Raw genomic sequence first — 19216 nt, forward strand, 5'->3', positions numbered from 1 at the left:
TTGCAAATAAAGTTTTAATCCCTCCAGTGACATAATTAATGTGTGTGTTTTGTTCAAAGATGCCACTGAAGAAGCTTCAAAGACTGAATCTAATATCAAAAGCATCTCTGCGACGCTCAGCTGTCGGAGGAGCAAGTCACACATTTTCACTGTCTCGAACAGACTTTGCATACCATCACATAGAGAGCGCTATGTTACACAGAGAGATCTGTCTTTTACTCGAACGTCATACATGACGGAGACTAAGTGGAACCACCAGGAGCTGTCTGGCCCCCCGCAGAACGTCTGACACAGGAGACAATAACACTTCACCTGCTGTCAGTGCCTGCCAAAAGGGCTCAGAGAGGAACCTCTGCCTCCGGCGCCTGCAGACAAACCAGTGAACGACGTCGGACTTAACAAATGAAAAAACTGCTGCTTTTCTTATGCAAGCAGAAATTTCTTAGATATAGGTGGTAGATGAGTCAATTTTATATGGTCTGATGGTAAGATTCTACATTGTGCCATTGTACCCACCAGATTCTTTGTGCATTACAGTGCTCTCAATTATAATCTTGATTTTACTGTTATGGACAGGAAAATATGCCAATAAATGTACATAAAAATATGATGTAATGTCAGTGTGATCAGTGCTGGCTCCAGCCTATGCGGCCCAAAATGTTTTTATTTCTTTTTTTCCTTTTTAATTTTATTTATATATGATAATGCTTAACAGCAGTTGGAGTTTAGGTAGGCTTCGGTAATGCCCATTCACATCCTCTTATCCTCCAGCACATATTCATATACAACACCCAAATTAATATACAATTGCAAAACATACTTGTAACCATTGTACCTTAGATATTTGTTTTCTCATGTTAGATGATGATTTGGTCTTTAAAGCTGAAGATTGCTGTGTCCTGCAGTGGCCTCTCATTGCATCCACAGGTTGATACATAATTTTACAAATGGGCAGCACATGTGTTTCTAACTTAGTGGAGCAGGTTAAAATGTTGCAATGCAATAAAAGTTGTACAGTGCTGCTCCCTGCTGGATTCACTATACATGTGAACATGCTGTGTTGGTTGAAACGTGATGCCACTTTTATGCTGTGTCTGGGGGGGGGGGGGGGGTCATTTTATTCAGTCTGCCAGGAAATAGAGAAGAAAAAAACAGTTTCCTCTTCCAAAACAACTATTAACCTTGTGTGACTGTGCAAGGTACTTAACACAGAGTAACTCAACTGGAGCTGCAGAGACTGGTTCAGATTGGAAAACATTGCACTGCTCTCCCATTAACGCCAATATGTGACTGTGTTTTACTGTGTGAGTGTAATGTGGAGTAATGTGTGTACTCTTTTGTTACAGATAAAGTGTGAGCACTAGAGTTTACTGTGCATCTTGATTTTAGGCTGTATGGGCTGAAACGTATTGTTAGAAGTGACGGTGACGTCACGACGTTTCCTTAAGTTTCACTTTCTGTTGTCTGTAAACGTGAGACTGCGTGTGCATTCGTGAGTTTGGGGTGAAAATACGACCTAGAATATTTACTATTTCGTTAAAAATAACCGACAGCAAACAAGAGGCACACCTCCTGTAACTGACACCTTACAACAAACCAAACATCAAATCAGGGAAGTATCGTGTGCTCTGATCGGTTCAAAGGTGGGTCTCCTTCCTCCCACTACCTTCCAGTTTGTCATACGCAGATGGTTTGTCTCTAGATCTCTCGCAAATTACGTCAGTCCAATATATGTTTTAATGTTTGTGTTTTCTTTCTCTCTAGGTGAAGTCATGTCTGTTTTAATGAGGGAAATACGGCGTTTCAGCACAGAGGCAGTCCATGTTCTTCAGCGTAAGTAACCTGTTTTTTGTTTGTTTGTTTGTTTGTTTGTTTGTTTTAGGAAGAATGATTGACCAACCAGTAAAACATGAACATTCACATAAAACGCGTGTTATACAAGAAGTAGTTGCGACCGAACAATCTGATTGGTCCACGAGACATTTAGAATGTGCTCAAATCAGCATGACAGCACACCTTACTCATCACTAAAAATATTACTCCGCCATACACATTTTACTTTGTTGGTAATACTTGTGTAATCGCAAGATTACACTCGAGGGTGTCTTTTAACGTCATTTGAGCACGACACTGATGCGGTCAGCAAGCATAACTGAAGTTATGGTGTTAAAGCACACCCTCTCGGTTAATATTGCTTAATTTAGTCCCTCATTAGTGCCACTTAAATCTCTGAAAATGAAATGTGATTTGAATCAAACTGTGTCTCAACATCACACCTGTTCCCTCAGACGAAGGTTTGACCACTGACTCAGATATCCGGTCACTGACTCGGGAGGACCTTCGTGAGCTGTTTCCTGGGAAACCGTTCAAATTTAGGAGGGAAATCTACACGATAATACACAAACAGGTGAGCTAACAAGCTGAAATGTGCAGGTCAGATTAGAGAAAGTGCACAATGAACATGTAAAATGCTCCTTTAGTATCATTCTGTGTCACATTATTTCTGTTTCAGAGGCCAATCAATGATCTCCTAGAGGGATTGAAAGGGTTCCTCACACAGGAATGTTTGAGTGGTATGTACAGCATTTTTAACTGTTACTTTCACTCTTGTATGTGGTTTGAGTTTCATTTTTTGTTTTTTGTTTGGACTGTAACTCTATTGTAACTGTATATGTAACAATACTGTTATCCAAATTCTAACACACACTATCTATTACTCTCCCTCCAGCTGCTCTAGCTGACAATGGGGTCTTGGTTGAATACTTCCATGTCCTAAAGAGCGTGAAGAACCAACTGGATGACGTGCAGACCTTCCTTGATGCTCATATTGATCTACTGGAGAACATCAGCAAAAAAAACCAGGCAAACCCAGAACCCAACAAAGGTTATAATGCAATAATGTAATGTTAACTGCGTAAGAAACATTATCATAATCATGGGGAACTTTTAGAGTGAGTTGTATTTGGAATAAATCAAAGCAGATTCAAAACTGTAACAGTTTAGTGAATACACAGGTTATCTTTCAGTGTTTTCATCAGGATGATCCGCTGTTGATAAACACAAAGTATAGTGTAGCAGAGATCAAACCTGAGTGTGGAGGTTCATGCTCAACTTTGGAAATGCATATCTGTTAGGTCAAAACTACAAGGATTGGTTGATAAATGTGTACAAGGAAATGTGTTGAACAGTTACATGCACATGTAATGTATGATTATGTAGAAAGTTAATAATGTATAATAATGTAAAATGGTTCATGATAATGATGATGTCATCATCACTGTCAAAACAGTGACGACTGAGCTCCTTCTTCATCTTAGGGAAGAGGTAGTGGTCTGAGGGGGGCTACGTCATGTGAACGGGGCAGGTGTTCTTCATTTTCTCAGACAGTGCTGACTTGTAATTTACAATTACCCAAAATAGAAATACCACGTAAGTTAGACTTTCTGAAGAATCGCTCAAAGAGTTGAACTGCACTTGGATCTAACAGGAGCTGTTTAACTCGTCTCCTTCTACCTTAGGCCACAAACTTATCAATCGCCCCCTGCATCAGATACCACAAACCATTTAACACCTACAACCACCTGTCGGTAGTGGGATGCAGTCAAAAACTCTGGATAAAGCTAAGCAGTGAACCTTGAGTTGAAAATATTCTATCACTGACTGTGGCCTTCTGGTTGCAGGGAAAACATCTGTCCACTCTGCACCAATTTAATGTATTCTTATGCAAGCAGAAATTTCTTAGATATAGGTGGTAGATGAGTCAATTTTATATGGTCTGATGGTAAGATTCTACATTGTGCCATTGTACCCACCAGATTCTTTGTCAGGTCAAAGTGAGCTGTACACTAACCAAGCTGGTGACAATCAACAAGGAGCACATGGTAAATACTGTTTTCTTCTGCTCCACACTCTTCTGACGTATTTAATGTTTGCTTTGAATTGTAAATGATACAGTATAAGAGTCTGTAAATGCATTTCTGTCATTCTCTCTTTGCTTGGGGCAGATAACACTAATGCCAGTGTTCAAAATGTGCCGGATAGTGACCAAAATAATGGCAGAAAACAAAAATCATTAAGTAATCTAATTTCCACTTCTTCCACTTGACACTTTCATATCAGGTTTTTCTGTTTTTTTCTGTTTTTCAATGTTTGCACCAGCAGCCCCAGTAATAGGCTTCATTTGACTGAGTACTGCAATTTCCTGACTGACTCTGGTGTCACATATACATTATGTCATTTGTCATATTTCAGTTTATTTATTTATTTCAGATTATATTTCAACTCAAAATAAAGCTCTCTTTTACTAGCTTAGTCAGGAAATATTTTGAGATTAAAATATTTAGTTACGGTGTCTGCCAAAACGTTTATCAACAAGCTCACAAATACTTTGAAATTTTGATTCTAAAATATCTTTATAATCAATCAAGTGAACCATAGACAAAGTGGGGATAAAGTGTGTGTTAGGCAATCATTTCTGAGTACATAAATGAATCTGACTGATTGTTAAAAAGGTTAAAAGCATGACATTGATGGTGAATGTTGTCTTTCTCATTAGGAAATTACATCCCAGTGCTGTCTACGCAGAATTTACAGGAAGGTAAGGTCTATGATAATTAGACACTCAGCAGTTAAAAGTTAGGTTGTTGTGCGCAGGATGACCTCTGTGAGTCCAGTAGCAGTGGTATCAGTTGTAGAAGTAACAGAGAAGGCCTGACTAACTGGGTCATATAAGACACAGTCACCGTCTCACTTCATAGTTTATAAAAGGATTCTTTTTTAAAGCTTTATAATTTTTTAAACTACATTTTGAGGAACTACATTGCAGGAATCATTTTTATTTTATGGTTCACTCTGTTCTTGTAAATGTTTACACCTGTATCAGCTGCACAACTGTTTTTCTTTCTATTGCCACAGTGAAGTACAAGATGGTTATCACAGGTAAAACCTTTGGAGCCCATGAACAGCTGATGGTGCAAGTGAAGAGTCACTTTCGGGATAGAGCTCAGTTAACTCAAAGCAGTGAAGATCACCATATTGTTATTGTCTTCTGTCCAATCACTTCACGTGTTGGGACAGATGTTGAGGCAGCAATGGCTGATGAAAGCGGTAAGAGAAAGATTTGTATGTGTTCATATTGAACAGGAAATTGATTTTTTTTTTTTTTTTGCGATTTGGTTTTACGGTTATTCTGTGCGCATGGTATTACAAGGTTCTTTCTGACCTACAATATATGATCAGTGTTAAGTTATCAACACATTGATACTTTGGGAGTATCAGTTTCGTTCAATCCCTCAGAATTGCATTGTACTCTGATACTAACTTACAATTTTGAGCTCATAATTTTCCATTCTAACTAACTCATGTCCCTCCTCTCTTTTAGTGTCCACAACTGAAAAACCTGTCATTCTGGTGTTAATGCACCATTCACATGAGGCCAGGCACACAACCTCTATGAGAACATGGACTTCTAAAGATAATGTTGTGTTGCATGTCAATGTTTTCTACCATGAGACAAGATCTGGGTTACTGAATTGTAACCAAAATATTGAAGCTGTTGTTAAGATTAGAGAAGCATTTGTGACCCACTGTAGTCTGAGAAGTAAAGATACCAGTGCAGGATGCAACACCAGTGCAGGTAGTAGTGGGACTGGTATTACTTTCCCTAGGATGGATATTTTTCATGGATGGTTTTCAGGAAATAAATAAATAAATAAAATGAACTGTTGTGGATTTATTAACTGCAACATTAGAGACTAGAAACACTGAGAAAACAAACCACAAATTGATCTTGATTTGTGTATGCCACTATGTTAATCATTGGTATAAACATAAAGTGTCTGTGTAGCATTTCTTAACCAAGGTTTTTTTTTTTTTTTTAAACAATGATTACACAATTACTTTTGTAACCATTTTTTGTGCAGAACATTACATTGAGCTTTTGGGCTGCAATTGAGCATAAAATGTTCAATGCATGTGAGTTTATGGAAAGGGCTGGTTTGAAATAAGCCCAAAAGTAAACATGACTGTATACTGCTGATCATGTGCAATAGAGTTGTGTTGCTGTTCATTCCATAAGCCAATGCAATCCAATCCACTGTAATGACTCCTACTAAGCTTGCTTTGCTTGTTTTAAAGAAACAGAACCATTGGGCTAATATTACCATTCTATGTTTCTACATGCAGTAAGACTTGAATGTACAGTACAGAGGCCACAAGTACAGTGACCAGCCAAACTTTATGTATTGATCTAGGAGTGTCAAATCAATGAATAAATACACAAATCAAAGGAAAATATAGATGAAGACAATTATTACTAGACAAATAAAAAACTGAAAGTTTGCTTGAATATACATATTGCTGTAGCTGCTTATAAATGAATGTCTCAGAAAGCATGATGTGTGATTACTGTGTGATACTTTTAATAAACTTCAGTTATGAGTGTGATCACAATGACTGAATGATTCTTTAGTTTTAGTTATAAATATCCTTTTTTTCCCCGATGGTATCATATGTATGACCAATTCTGATTCTATCACTATTTACTCAAAATAATATATATATATATTTTTTTTTTAAGTGTCACTATCCACCTCACATCAAATAACATGCTTTCTAGTAACAGTCGTGTATCTAATTGGTAGGTTTTTCTAGAGGTTGTAATACAGATTAGTTTTGACACCTAAGTGTTATGTTCAGTGTTGAATTTGTTCAAGTACCTAAGTCTAACCAAGTGCTTCAATTTATTCAACAAATGTATACTCAAAGTATTTAATTAAATTCCTATCTTACATACTTTTGTGCATAAAGTGTGTTTTTTTAAAATATATTTTAAGTGCCACGTGCTTTTATTTTGAAAAGAGAAAAACATTTTGCTCTGAAAAATCAGGTCGGAAGTTGGATATTGTTTACAAACATAAGCTGCTTCCGGTTAGTACTCCAAATCAGCGCGTGTACTTAAATACTATTCTCCGTTATTTGTTTGGACTTTTTCCGAGAAAGGCTGTCACCGACGAGCTTTCTGCACCAACAACATAAGACCAAGCAATCAAAAAATGATATTCCGGTTACTTTTGCTAATCAGCAGCACAACTCCGTTAGAGATAGTTAGCTAACAGTTGGCTAGCTCACCAGATGTTGTGCAGCATGGCAGTTTGATTCATTTCAACAGGTGATAGCTACACGGAAAGTCTGTCTCTAGAGGCGCCTCAGCGGCAACTGTCCTGAAGATAGCTGAAGTCTCATATTTTGCTGTTAGGTTAACTGTAATGTCTGCTTAACTCGCCAGCCGTTAACGTCAGTTTGTGCGTTAGCTAAAGTTTGTCACTCGTATGTCATGCTCCTTGGCCGCGTCCTGTTGAGCCTCAGGTCGACGTGTTCAGAAAGTGTTTGTCTACAGAGGATTTTTGCTGCCAATGAACTGTCCGGACTATCAGTCCGCAAACTGCATCACATATCCACCAGTCACTGTCAAAAAGTCAACACGATTAAGCCATCTGCACACCGGTCCGGACTTAAAGTAATGACATGAAAGAAAAAAAAAAAAACTCATGCTGCTCTCACCTCAGTTTACTAAAGTATAATATTGTGACCTTGTCCCTCTCTCTGATTTAGGCCGTACCACAGAGCTATCTGTATCAGCTAGCAGTGTGTGATATGCAGCCAGCCAGTATCTCCTATGGCAAAGAGACAACTGCGGTTTCCTCAGATGGTGATGAGGACGAGGGAGGTGATGGTGGTGAAGGTGTGGTTGGACAGGAGAGTGGGACAGAAGAATTGAAGATAATGATGAGCCCAGGCCAGGTGGATGTAGTCAGCATGGAAGTCCAGCAAGGTGCTGCTGACACTGGAGCCTCCACTGTGTCTAGTGAGTAGAACTGACTGCCTGAGATTGTGTGAGTTTGCCAAAATTGCCAAAAACAGTACCTGCTGAACCCTTTTGATTAGGTATGCTGGAAAAATCCAGCTGACACGGTGCCACTTTGCACTGGATGGACAGCGTTTCCGCTTAATTTAAAAATCAGCATGCAAATTGACACATGCTGCTTATGTGGCAAACAAAATGTGCTTGATAAACATTAGAGAGTGAAAAACACATCTTTTACATGGCCTGAAATGTTCATAGTCAGATGAAAAAGTCTGTAAGCTGGTCATGACTTCAGTGTCAGCTTGCCCCTTAACAGACAGTGGTTTAACATTCTTATAATCTTCGATCAGTGAACATAGATTTACTATCATACATGCAACCTGTGCTTAAGCAGCCTTTCTACGTGTAGGTACATGTAATCATGATATTGTCAATATCAACACTGTCAGTGAACAACTAACTACACTTAAATGCAAAAATTATTAAGATTCTCAATAAATCAATCCCGTGCACAGTGGATTGATATATGCAGTGATGCAGTGTACCATTGCAGCACCTTGTCTTTTTGATGTTTTTTTTTAATGTTTCTGGTGAACATACCAGTCAGTATTAAAAGGTACCGGCCATTGAGCTGAGCAGAAGAAGGTTTACTGTATTCCTGAACCATGCCCAATAGTCTATGCATGTGCCCCATGTATATGAGCGCTCTCCTGTAATGAGTCTCTATATCCATTTTCATACATACACAGTATGTGTGTTTGTTGTATTGTAAGTATTTTTTTTCTTTACAGCTTCTACAGGACCAAATGAGAAGAAGACAAAGAGGAAGATGAGGAGGGAGAGGAAGAAGCTGATGAAGAAAAAGCTCCAGCCGGCCGATACTCAGGACAATTTCATGTCCGAGCTTCCATTTGCTCTGACCAGCCCCACCGCATGGAAGGAACTAGGATGTATGTACATCATTAATATTATTATTTTTTAGTTATTCTTTGAATTAAGAGTTGAGATTTTTAGAATATTAGAAGGTAAAGTTACTACCAAAGATGTGCTGCAGCTGACGCAGTGGCCAGCTGTCTGTATCATAGACCACCTGAGCATGGTCTCAGTTTCAGTTAACACCCATCCTCTCTAGTCTCCAACACAGAATCAACCCAGAAGAAGAGAAAGAGGAAGAGAGGAGACAGTGGAGGGCGAGTGGACAGTGAGGAGGATGGAGACAAGAAGAAAAAAAAGAAAGAGAGCAAACGACCCAACTACTTTGTCTCCATCCCCATTACTAACACAGAGGTAAGGAATTAATATCCTGTTCACTTTAAGGATCATGCAGGAGTCCGTGCACCTTTTACCCTGTTTATTACAGAATTACAGATACCTCTATCAAACATTTTGCCAACTTATTCTCAATTGATTCACTCATTGACTGATTGCTTAATTGTCTCAGTTCACACTATATTTTGGACAACAGTTGGCAGTATTAGAAAATTTATTTTTTCATGCTGCAATGAGAGTGACAGTAGTATTGCTACCCTCAGCTGACCAGTTGCTTACTCTCTGGTATTAAGGCTATTCTTGAAGCTAATAAAGTCAATCCTTGTTTTAGCTGCTACCACTTTCTGATATTATGATGGTCGACCTCATCGTCACCTCACTGGTTAGCGGTGGTAGAGAAGATGAGAGAAGCTGTTTCAGAGACCCCTTGAATTCTTTTACCTGATGGCCAGTGACACAGAAATTCTAATGCTTATTGACCAAAGAGCTCCTCTGAAGACACATTGATTTACCTCATAGTCATGATGTGTTGATGCCTCATCTGTAATGTCGAACTGCAGACGCTGCCCCAGTTTTCTCTTCTGTCCCATTTCTTCCTCTCACCTTCTTTCATCTGCTCATTGACACCAAGCTAGTTCTTGGAGGGAAGAGAGAGAGAGAGAGAGAGACAGATAGACAGAAGGAATGAGCAGTCACTGTGTGTGAGGTATTGGCCTTGTTGTAACTGCTGATGATTGAAAGTAAATTTGTCCAATGACAGATAAGCTCAGCTGTGACTGAGGTCCAAGAGGCAGTGCTTCAGCAGGAGCCCCTATTGGCCAAAGCCATGATCCCCGTCCCAACTCTCCACATCACGCTGTTGGTCACCCATCTCGCTAATCAGGAGCAAATAGACCTGTGAGTGGATGTACATGCCAGCATCTACACAAACATACAAACAAACTCAGCAGATATACAGTCTATTTGTGTACACACCAGTCCACTATTTGCTGTGCCACCACTGAACCAACACCAGGGCCCTGGAACTGGCTCCTGTAAATTGAATCCGCCATCATTAATGTTATTAATCACACCAGTGCTTTTCCTGTTATGATATTTTAAAATGTCTGCTGTCCGCTGTGAAAAGGTCAACAGGCCTGGAAATGTCAGAGTAGATTGTGATATCATACTGTCACAATATTTTGCACATGATAACAATGGTATTACATCACAGACAGTTATGCAGTATATAACATTATCTGTGCAACTGAAGCAGTAAATGTATCCCGTAATTGGCATAATCATCATTTTTTTCAAAAAGCAGGAATTGTGAAACTGAAAGAGTTTTACTGATTCACAGCTGAAATGAAATAGGGTGTGTCAAATTGCACTGAATTGGATCCATACTGTATGTGATACAGAAACATTGCAACATTGACATGAGTCATTACTTAAATGTCAAACAGCCCATTAGCTGACAAAGGCTGGCCTATACAGAAGGTACAGTTCAACGTTCAAATGTTAAAACAAAACAAATTCCAATATTAGTGCCAGTGTATCAATGAAATTGCCATATCACCTTATAAATACATATTGCATTATTGATTTGTATCTCTCCTAATGTACACAGTTACGCATGTAGATGCAGATGAACACTGATCAGCTTTTTTGTGTAGATGCACACATATACAGACCTGAGCTGTACATCATCTTTCTACAGCGACTGTGGTGCTGTACATTAAACTAACATCACAGATCAGATTAAACAAGGTCTTGTTGCAGTATTGAATGTTCAGACTAAAGTTAGTGCTTGAAGACAGGGATACAGCGTTCTGCAGTGACTAATTACCAGCATGCCACATTAGATGCAGCTCTGTTTTATCTCTTCCTCTCAGCACTTCCAGGAAAACTGCAGATAGGACCATACATTTTACAGCTTTAGATTCCAGTAATGAGCCTTGAAAATACTGTTGAAGAGGCTTTTAGGAAGGACAGTAAGTGAGGTTAGAGTTTTTGTAGACTGAGCCTTTTATTTAAGTTGGCAATCAAACACTTTGGTCAGTATATACTCCCTCATTCTGACATAAACTTCATATATCACCCTTTGTCTTGTTAATGGTCCTTTCAATTAGTGTCTACTGCTGAATTATTTATGCTTGTTGTCCCACTAGAATTAAACATCAGACTGTTTTTATTTGTTACAGTAAAACCAACGCTAACAATGCAGAACAATTACACCAGTTTATATGATTTTTGGAACACTGAAGTAAATATTACCCAGATTGAGGTCAAAAACATGGTGCAGAAAATCAATATTTCAGAGTGAGGTTATCAGTTTAGCATTTCATAAGAGAGCACTGGAAATGATGGAGCCATGTTATATGATGACACCGATGTTTAATCTACATCAAGTAGAAAATTGTGTCATTAGTAATCACTAGATTCTCTCGTTATGTAATATGAGAGGGAGGGAGACAGAGGATTAAGTTGTGAATTGGCGTGTGTGTGTCAGTGTGTGTGTTGTGTATATTTCCTCTTAGAGCGGCGGCCGTGCTGACCCAGGTTGAGCCGTCATTGGCTGAGCTGCTGGGTGGGCGTGATCTGGTGCTGCCCTTCTCAGGCATCGGTCATTTCAGGAAGGAGGTGGTGTTTGTTGGGCTGGCCCCCGGACAGCACAGACACACACTGGATAGCCTCGCAGGTCAGTGGCAAAGGTTTAGCTTCTCACTCCGCTGTCATCATCCAACATCTCTGTAAGTCTGTCACATTGATGTATAGGCTGGGAAGACGAAATTACATTTTGTTTCTGTAAGTGGTTATCATGCTGTTTCTTGCTAGAAGATAAATCGCATTACTGAATGTTACCGTGATACAGTGCTTGTCTTTTTGTGTCCTTGTGGAGGGAGGTCTGAACCTGGGGTCAGCTGAGGATGCCAGCAGCTGGTTGGAGGGTTTAGTGTCTTTCTTAAGGACATTTGAGCAGGGTGGGTGCTTGCTTTCGTGGGGGCTTTGCTGTGGGAGGTCACAGATAAGACAGCTTTAGGCTGAGGGGTTAACGCTCACGCTCTTACTTTCAAAGTTCATAGGTGGTCTTATCCTGACTTTTGTCCTGAAGCGACCTGGAGATCAGGTTGAACAGCAGAATTCTTTAAATAAGAAACAAATATACAAGTGTGAAAATGTGGCTTAACTAGGCCAGGCCCCAGTTTGAGTCTTTACTTTAAGATAAAATAAGGTAAGAACATACCATTTGCTGGTGTATATAAGCTGTAGGTCTTGTTATTTAGTTTAACTACATCCTCTTACTTAACAAAAATTGAGGTTCCCACAGGTAGAGACTGCTTTTTGAGGAGTTGGTTTTAGAGTTCAGGTTACACTTAGTGTTAGGGTCAGGGTTAGGGTAAGGGGTTAGGAAATGCATCATATGAGTAAGCCCCTAGGGGGGATGGTGGAGCCAGACTCTGTGTGTATGTGTATATGTGTGATACCACTCTCTGTCTTCTTACATTTCTCCCTTAACAACATGTAAAAGGACAAATGTATGGTGTATGCAAAAGCATTCGCGTGTATGTTTTTGTGTTGTGGCCTTTGGCAAGAACATTAAGCCAACAATTTTCTAAGAGGATTCTGCACACACCAACACACAAACACACACGCTCTTACATGCAGACAGAGTAAATGAGCTTGCATTTGCTTAATACGGACCATTTCCGCTCTAAAATATCAGCTGAATTGGAAATATGCTGTGATTTTTTTGCATTTGTGCACACCCACAACAGGAAATCAGGGACTTTATTAACATTATTATTGCATGTGATCCACAGAGTGATGGTTCTTTGCGTCGAGCTCTGTGAGAGTTAAAAGGTTTTCATGAATATATATTAAATTGTCTGAAAACACAGTGCTGGAGCAGCATGTTTAGATTCTGCTTTGGTGTGGATTTTCTAGCTGCTCACCCAGTGTATTAACTGCTCAGATCCAAACAAATACTACATTTGGCATATTAGTGATGCCCAAGCTGAGACAAATCCCAAAAAGAAATTTCATCTCGGCTTTTAAATTAATCTTTTAGAGAAACAGAGCTTTGAGGTCCAAGGTTCCACATAAAAACATTTGTTGTTAGAATTTAAAAGAGGTTTTGTTTTTTTGTTTTGACCTTGTTCTGTCTCTCTGTTTGAAAGATTTTAAGTCATCAGGTGGAAATTATCTGTCAGTAATCAGGTGCAGACAATGTGATTGACTTTTCATGCCAAATTGCCAGAGAGGGTTGCAGGGGAGGTGGGTGTGTCCTCCTACTTAAAGACATGTCATTTGCAGCGTCTAATTGGATTTATGCTTCTCCATCAAACTTTCTGTGCCTCTCTTCAGACATAAGAGGCAGACCCTCCATAATTAGCTCAGTCAGATACAACCAACCCCCTAACCCTTCAGTGATCAAGTATGTGCTGCAGTGAGCCTGTGTGTGTTGAGAAATTATTAATAGAAACAGTTTTGCTCGAGTACTCATTTAATCTTGACGTTTAGGAAATACATTTTGGCTTTAAATGAAGTATGGAAGCAGTAGTTTGGCTTTAAAACAGCCCAAACCAGCAAAATTACAGCAGCATTTCTGTATGATCTGAGTACCCTCTTGAGTTGGCAACAAGTCACTGGCAATATATGTGAGTTTGAGTGAGCTGTTGTTGCTGTGAAATTAATGAAACACAATTATCCATATACACTATGCTTGAAACTACTAAATATGTTTAATTTAATGTGTTGTTCTTCTAGTCTTTTGAGAGTGTTACCAAGTATTGCGATGATTAGATGTTAACAAGGAACCTTTATGAAGAATGGTCCCTTCTTTCACAAACCTCTGACACGAAAAACAAAACGTCTACAAGAAAAGATCACAAAGTCGACATGTTGTTGTTGTTTGAGGAGTAAAATAAGGACAAGACAGGAAGTCAGACTCTCCTGTCCTCTCATCTGCTCTCCCCACCACTGTTATTGATTATATACTAACCTTTCTCTCCCTGTACAGCTCCTCTTCTAAAAATACCTCTATGGTTTCCCTCTAAACTTCATCAGTTGGTGTGTGCGTCTTTGTCCGTATATGTGTGTGCGTGTGTCCTTGGAGGTTGTCTGTGTGTTTGTGCCCTTGTTCTTGTATTTGTCTTTGTCCGCATGGTCAGTTGATACTCCAGCAAAAAGCCTTTTTCCATCCTCTGACACACAATCTCAGCCATCTGCGTCTGACTATTTGTGTCTTCGATTATGGCTTTTACAAGAGAGAAAATAGAGGTGGATGCACATGATATTTATAGTGTTGTGGGTTTGAATCCATCCAATGTCCCCTGTCACATCCTCCTGTCTCTATATGGTGACATTTTGCATGATGGATGTGTTACATCCTTCCCATTTGGCCTTTTTTATAAATAACTGCTTTTTGTGTTTTGAAAACTTTGTGTGTATGTGTGTTTCAGAGTTGTTGCGGAGCCGTTTCGAGGAGCAGGGTCTTCTGCAAGGAGACAGCCGTGGGTTTGAACCCCACCTCACCATTATGAAGCTGTCCAGAGCATCAAAACTACGATCTCAGGTATGCACATGTGCGCTTTCACACACAGTATCAATAGAGTTAGGTCATGAAAAAAGTGTTGATGATGCTAAATATGTTAGCATACCAAGCATGCTCCTGCTTTTTAAAGACAAGTTTAATTCCTTAGCATATCTTACCTCATTAATTAATTTGTACTAAGACTAGTGCAGACTGCAGAGTCCCACCTTTCCCATGTAAAGGGAAATACAATGTGTACCTCCACAGGTTGTAACAAACTGACTTTGAGAGAAATGCCAAACAGCTGCAGTGTTACCCCTCTTACATCCTTTTTATTCCCCTCATCTCTCACTGGCTGTAAAATGTGTCATACAGTAGTTAGATGCCAAATTATTGCACCAGCCAAAACTACTGGTGGGAATAACACGCCTGCTGTGGTATTTTAAAAGAAAATTGAGTGTATGTAATTTCATAGTTTATGATGTCAGGCTAAGAGCCAGCTATTACATCAGGATGGATTCAGTTAAGGTATGAGGGAGGGAGAGAGGAAACACTGGAGTGATTTGGGGAATGGTTATGGAACTGAAAAAGATATAAATAAGAGGTTGGGGGGGGCAGAGGACAGAGGACAGAAAGATAAGCAGAGATGAGCAGTGGTCTGGAGGGGGGAGACAGAGGAGGGACAGCATTTATGTTTTTTTTTTTTCCTTGGACTCCTGACATCTGACATCTTATCCTGGCTGGTGCCTGCCAGGCAGTATTTTTTTCCTACCCCAGTCTGTATGTGTGTGTGTGTGTGTGTGTGTGTGTGTGTGTCATGAATTAATGTGCATGTCCTAAAAAGTGTGATGAACATGACATAAACAGGATTTTCCCTGTGTCTCTCAGGGTATAAAGCGCGTGGACCCAGCCCTTTACTCCAGCTATACTAACAAGTAGGTGCTTGTTTTTTTTATATAAGTAGTACAAAGTATTTGGGCAACCAAATACACTGATGAATTTTCAAGGGTTAGTACTCTACATTAAATGCAGTGGGACGTGGTGTAATGTTCCACACTGCAGGCTTTCTATAGTTGTACGCACAACATTTCAGTCAATATATACATAGTAAAGGAAAGAAGTACTTATGTTTTTTCTCAAATCCAATTCTCTGTTTTGTGACTCAAAGCTTTAAAATTGCTCATGACCTTAAATCTTTCTTTGAATTTCAAACGTGTTTTAGTTTTATTTGAGCACTATCACATTGCATAATATTTCATTTCCAGTTTTACGGTTTTAGGATGACAACAGACACACTGGCCAAGTATACTGCACCATGAAGTTAAATTTTGGTTGTCAGTTTTAATTTTAGTGATCATGGCTGTGAAGTGGCTTTCATGGCTAACATCAGCCTGAACTATCAGCTGGGGGTGTCAACAGTCCTCATTGCTCACTTTGTCTCTGTCTCAGATTTTTCGGAGACCAGACGGTGGAGCGGGTGGATCTTTGTTCCATGTTGAAGAAGAAGCAACAAGACGGATACTACCACACCGAGACTTCACTACAACTTGGTTAGTGCACACACAAACAGGGCCATATTGTGTGTGTGGGTGTGTGTATTGTGTCCTCCTATCAGGTGCAATTTTGAGCCACTAGAGGGAGCTGTCTGCTCAGGGGGATGGATAATGAGTTTCTCTGTGGCAGAGGGGAAGAAACTAGCTTGCAGCAGCTTATTTTTGGGGTAATATGCTTTTATTTGTTTGTTTTATTTTTAATCTCTGTCAGTGAACTGGAAGGGAAATCACGTATTCACCCCATTCTGTTTGTGTCTGTCACTCATTAGGATGTCTGAAACTTGTGTGTGATGTGGATTTACAAATGATTTTCAAAAGGTTGTTCACGTTACAAAGATTGATATAAATAGTATTTTTCACACCATTTTAAAAAAGAAGATTGGAGTGCTGGTTTTATGACCAGGGGCTCATATTTTTAGCAGGTTTATGTAACACCATCAAACTTCATGTGTTTAGCTGAAGCTAAAAGAGAGGCAAGCAGGGCTAATCAAACACAGTGGGGATACTGGAGAGCTCATTTCCATTTTAGACATGACAGACCAGTTCTTTCAAAATTTGCCACTGTGGTGAAAAAGCAGCTTTAATGGCTACTGAATGAATGAAGTGCTGATCGGCATTAAGATGTTGGCTAATAATGGGTTCAAATGTTTAACAGCTGATGTAAGTGAAACATGTATACATATCTTTAAGTGTACATTTCCTGAGGTGTAGTAGTGAAGTGTATGGTGAAGATAGTTCACTTTTTGTCACAATTTGATATGGACCTAGTAGATTTATTCAGACTTTATTCCGACTGTGTTGGCAGAAGTACACACAGTCTTTTTGTCTTGTAGTTTTTAGATGAAGAGAGGAAGTGCTCAGTATGATTGGACCTCATCCATTGTGTTTTAATATGTGGCACAGATTAGATCAGGATGTTCCAGAATTAAATCAGCAAATTTCTGTATTGTGTCTTTTGTGTTGCCTTGTTATTGAGTTTGTAAAGTACCTGTAAAATACCAGTATGTTACTATTTGGACCTGGAGATGGTGCTGTTGACCACTGTGAGACCTGGGATGTAGCCAGACAGGCAGTACCTTGGTGCTCTTAGTGTCTAGCTAATGCTGGGGCCTTGTAACAGCATGCAAGGAGCTGGCAGGGAATTTTATCTTTGAAAAGAAAACAAACCAGTGGATGACTATTTTAAGAATGTATTGCTTGTATCCACAGATAAAACTACTTTTCATAACCACATTTTGAGCAGCCACTTTTTGTTTAGCAGCATCTGATCCAGTTTTGCCACAGCAGAAAAAAAAATCCCTCACACAGATTTGAGATGCAACAAGTGTGGAGCTTTGTGACTGAGCCAAGATTGATTGGTGGTGATAATGGCAGATTCATTGTCTCCTGTTTCCTAATGGCAGGTGTCCCAAAGAGATTAAAAATCATTGTTAGCTATGTATTTTAATCAAACTGTCAAAGGCATAAAAAACTAAGGTAAAATTCTGACGGTAATAAGGATGTGCTATGGATTTCAAAGGCTGTGCAGTAGCAGAATATAGTAAAATGTAATGATCTTTGCTCCCAGTAAAACACCCTATTACTCCTGAAAATTCTTAGCATTAATGTAACATGGTGCAGATAGATTGGAGGCAAAAGTAGCAGCTTTTTCACAGTCTGTTTCTTCTCGTAAAAATGTTAGAAAACAGGAGCCGTGCCATCTATTTCCAGTTGAATTTAATGACTGTATCTGTTTTAACTAACTAGCATGGTCTGTGGTTATATTGAAACCAGCTGTATGATGATCTGCAGCTGAAGCCAAAAATAAGCTTCATACATCACCATTATAGCTTAAAATTGGCTTAATATTCTGTAACAGGAGTATCAACATGCAGAAGATTTTGTTTTAAAGCAGTAATGTCAAAAGGAAAACGAAATCATGCAGAATGTACCATTTTAAAATCATTGTCAGGAAAAACATGTTAATTTGTCTTTCAGGGTCACCAATAGCCACATAAATATACATGAATAAATGATTACATTGTCACCATGGAGCTAACAGGATTATGCCACCAAGTGCACATAAGCACATGTAAATGTGCACTTAATGTGTACGGTATATAATGGATTGACAGGGACTCCCTAAGTCCCACTGTCAAGTAGCTACACTAATTGCTGTGTATATATATGTGTGTATGTGTGAGAGGGGGAGAGAGGGCTGTCAGCATGAGTGGAACTAGGCTGTCACAATGTTTTGTGGATCACTGGGCTGTCTGAGAGAGACAAAGAGCGACAGTGTGTGTGTGGGTGTGAGAGACAGAGCACGGGGGATGTTTACCTCACACTTCTCATCATCAACAAGCTTGTGTTTTTGTCAAGTGTTTTTCCACAACAATACATACATATTTAAAATGCATGAAAGGTAAAACTGAGCGCTACATTTGGTTCCCTGATACCGCAGTGAAGCATTGCATTGTGGAGGGTTTAAATACAAAGTTATAATGCTTGCTGTCTGCGAGTTAAGTGATAGGAATAAGTGCCTGTCGCCATCCAGCTTAGAAGTTACACAAGCTTTTTAAACTGCGACTGTAAATTTTAAAAGAAGAAATATTGTATTTATCCTCTTAAAAATAAAAAGTTGAATTCATAAGAAATAAACACACCACTGCTCAGTTCAGTTCACTTTGCCACTACAGCCTTTTTGGTGTGGTAGCTTATGGTGGCTAATGTTTGCAGCTTTAGATAGATATTTGTTGTTGATGTTACTGATGTTACTGACATCACAGAGTCAGTGCTACTGCTACCCTATGACTCAGATTTTTAATAGTTTAATGACAGAGTAAAGAAGGTAAATTCACTGTACATCAGCAGGAGACACGCTTATTGTATCCAGCACCATCCCACTCTCTCTGTCAGGTCACATGTCATCTCTCTCTCTTTAAAGTGCCTGACTCAAGACAGCTTTGGGAAATTAAAGGAAATTTGATGTGAGATTATCATACAGTTGCTACTTGTATAGTCACAGTGGCTGCAGTT

The 19216-nt window shown here is 39.3% G+C and overlaps 2 protein-coding genes across 5 annotated transcripts in view; both read left to right on the forward strand.

Moving 5' to 3' along the window:
• The first annotated feature begins 1436 nt into the window (after nt 1-1436).
• si:ch211-245h14.1 (uncharacterized protein LOC563420 homolog) lies at nt 1437-6444 on the forward strand. 3 transcript variants are annotated; one of them, XM_018696180.2, is made up of 10 exons: nt 1437-1643; nt 1765-1833; nt 2289-2407; nt 2513-2573; nt 2729-2884; nt 3816-3881; nt 4005-4076; nt 4556-4597; nt 4915-5106; nt 5381-6444. In XM_018696180.2, exons 2-10 carry the CDS (start codon nt 1773-1775, stop codon nt 5704-5706), a joined length of 1095 nt encoding a protein of 364 aa, XP_018551696.1. In that variant the 5' UTR covers nt 1437-1643; nt 1765-1772; the 3' UTR covers nt 5707-6444. The 3 variants fall into 3 exon arrangements, with proteins under 3 accessions (XP_018551696.1, XP_050927908.1, XP_050927907.1); XM_051071950.1 differs by lacking the exon at nt 4005-4076 and having other exon boundaries at nt 1438-1643; XM_051071951.1 differs by lacking the exons at nt 3816-3881; nt 4005-4076.
• A 463-nt stretch (nt 6445-6907) lies between these two features.
• The window catches only part of LOC108896860 (A-kinase anchor protein 7), a 41587-nt gene continuing 29278 nt past the window's right edge, over nt 6908-19216 (forward strand). For both annotated transcript variants that reach the window (XM_051071952.1, XM_018696138.2), the window contains exons 1-9: nt 6908-7516; nt 7612-7864; nt 8656-8814; nt 8997-9151; nt 9894-10030; nt 11653-11813; nt 14578-14690; nt 15537-15583; nt 16098-16198. In XM_051071952.1, coding sequence (XP_050927909.1) covers nt 7334-7516; nt 7612-7864; nt 8656-8814; nt 8997-9151; nt 9894-10030; nt 11653-11813; nt 14578-14690; nt 15537-15583; nt 16098-16198 — 1309 coding nt within the window. In that variant the 5' untranslated portion in view covers nt 6908-7333. The remainder of the gene's footprint in view (nt 7517-7611; nt 7865-8655; nt 8815-8996; nt 9152-9893; nt 10031-11652; nt 11814-14577; nt 14691-15536; nt 15584-16097; nt 16199-19216) is intronic.

This window comes from Lates calcarifer, linkage group LG7_1 (genome assembly GCF_001640805.2).
Source record: "Lates calcarifer isolate ASB-BC8 linkage group LG7_1, TLL_Latcal_v3, whole genome shotgun sequence".
In the NCBI taxonomy this organism is placed as follows: domain Eukaryota; kingdom Metazoa; phylum Chordata; class Actinopteri; family Centropomidae; genus Lates; species Lates calcarifer.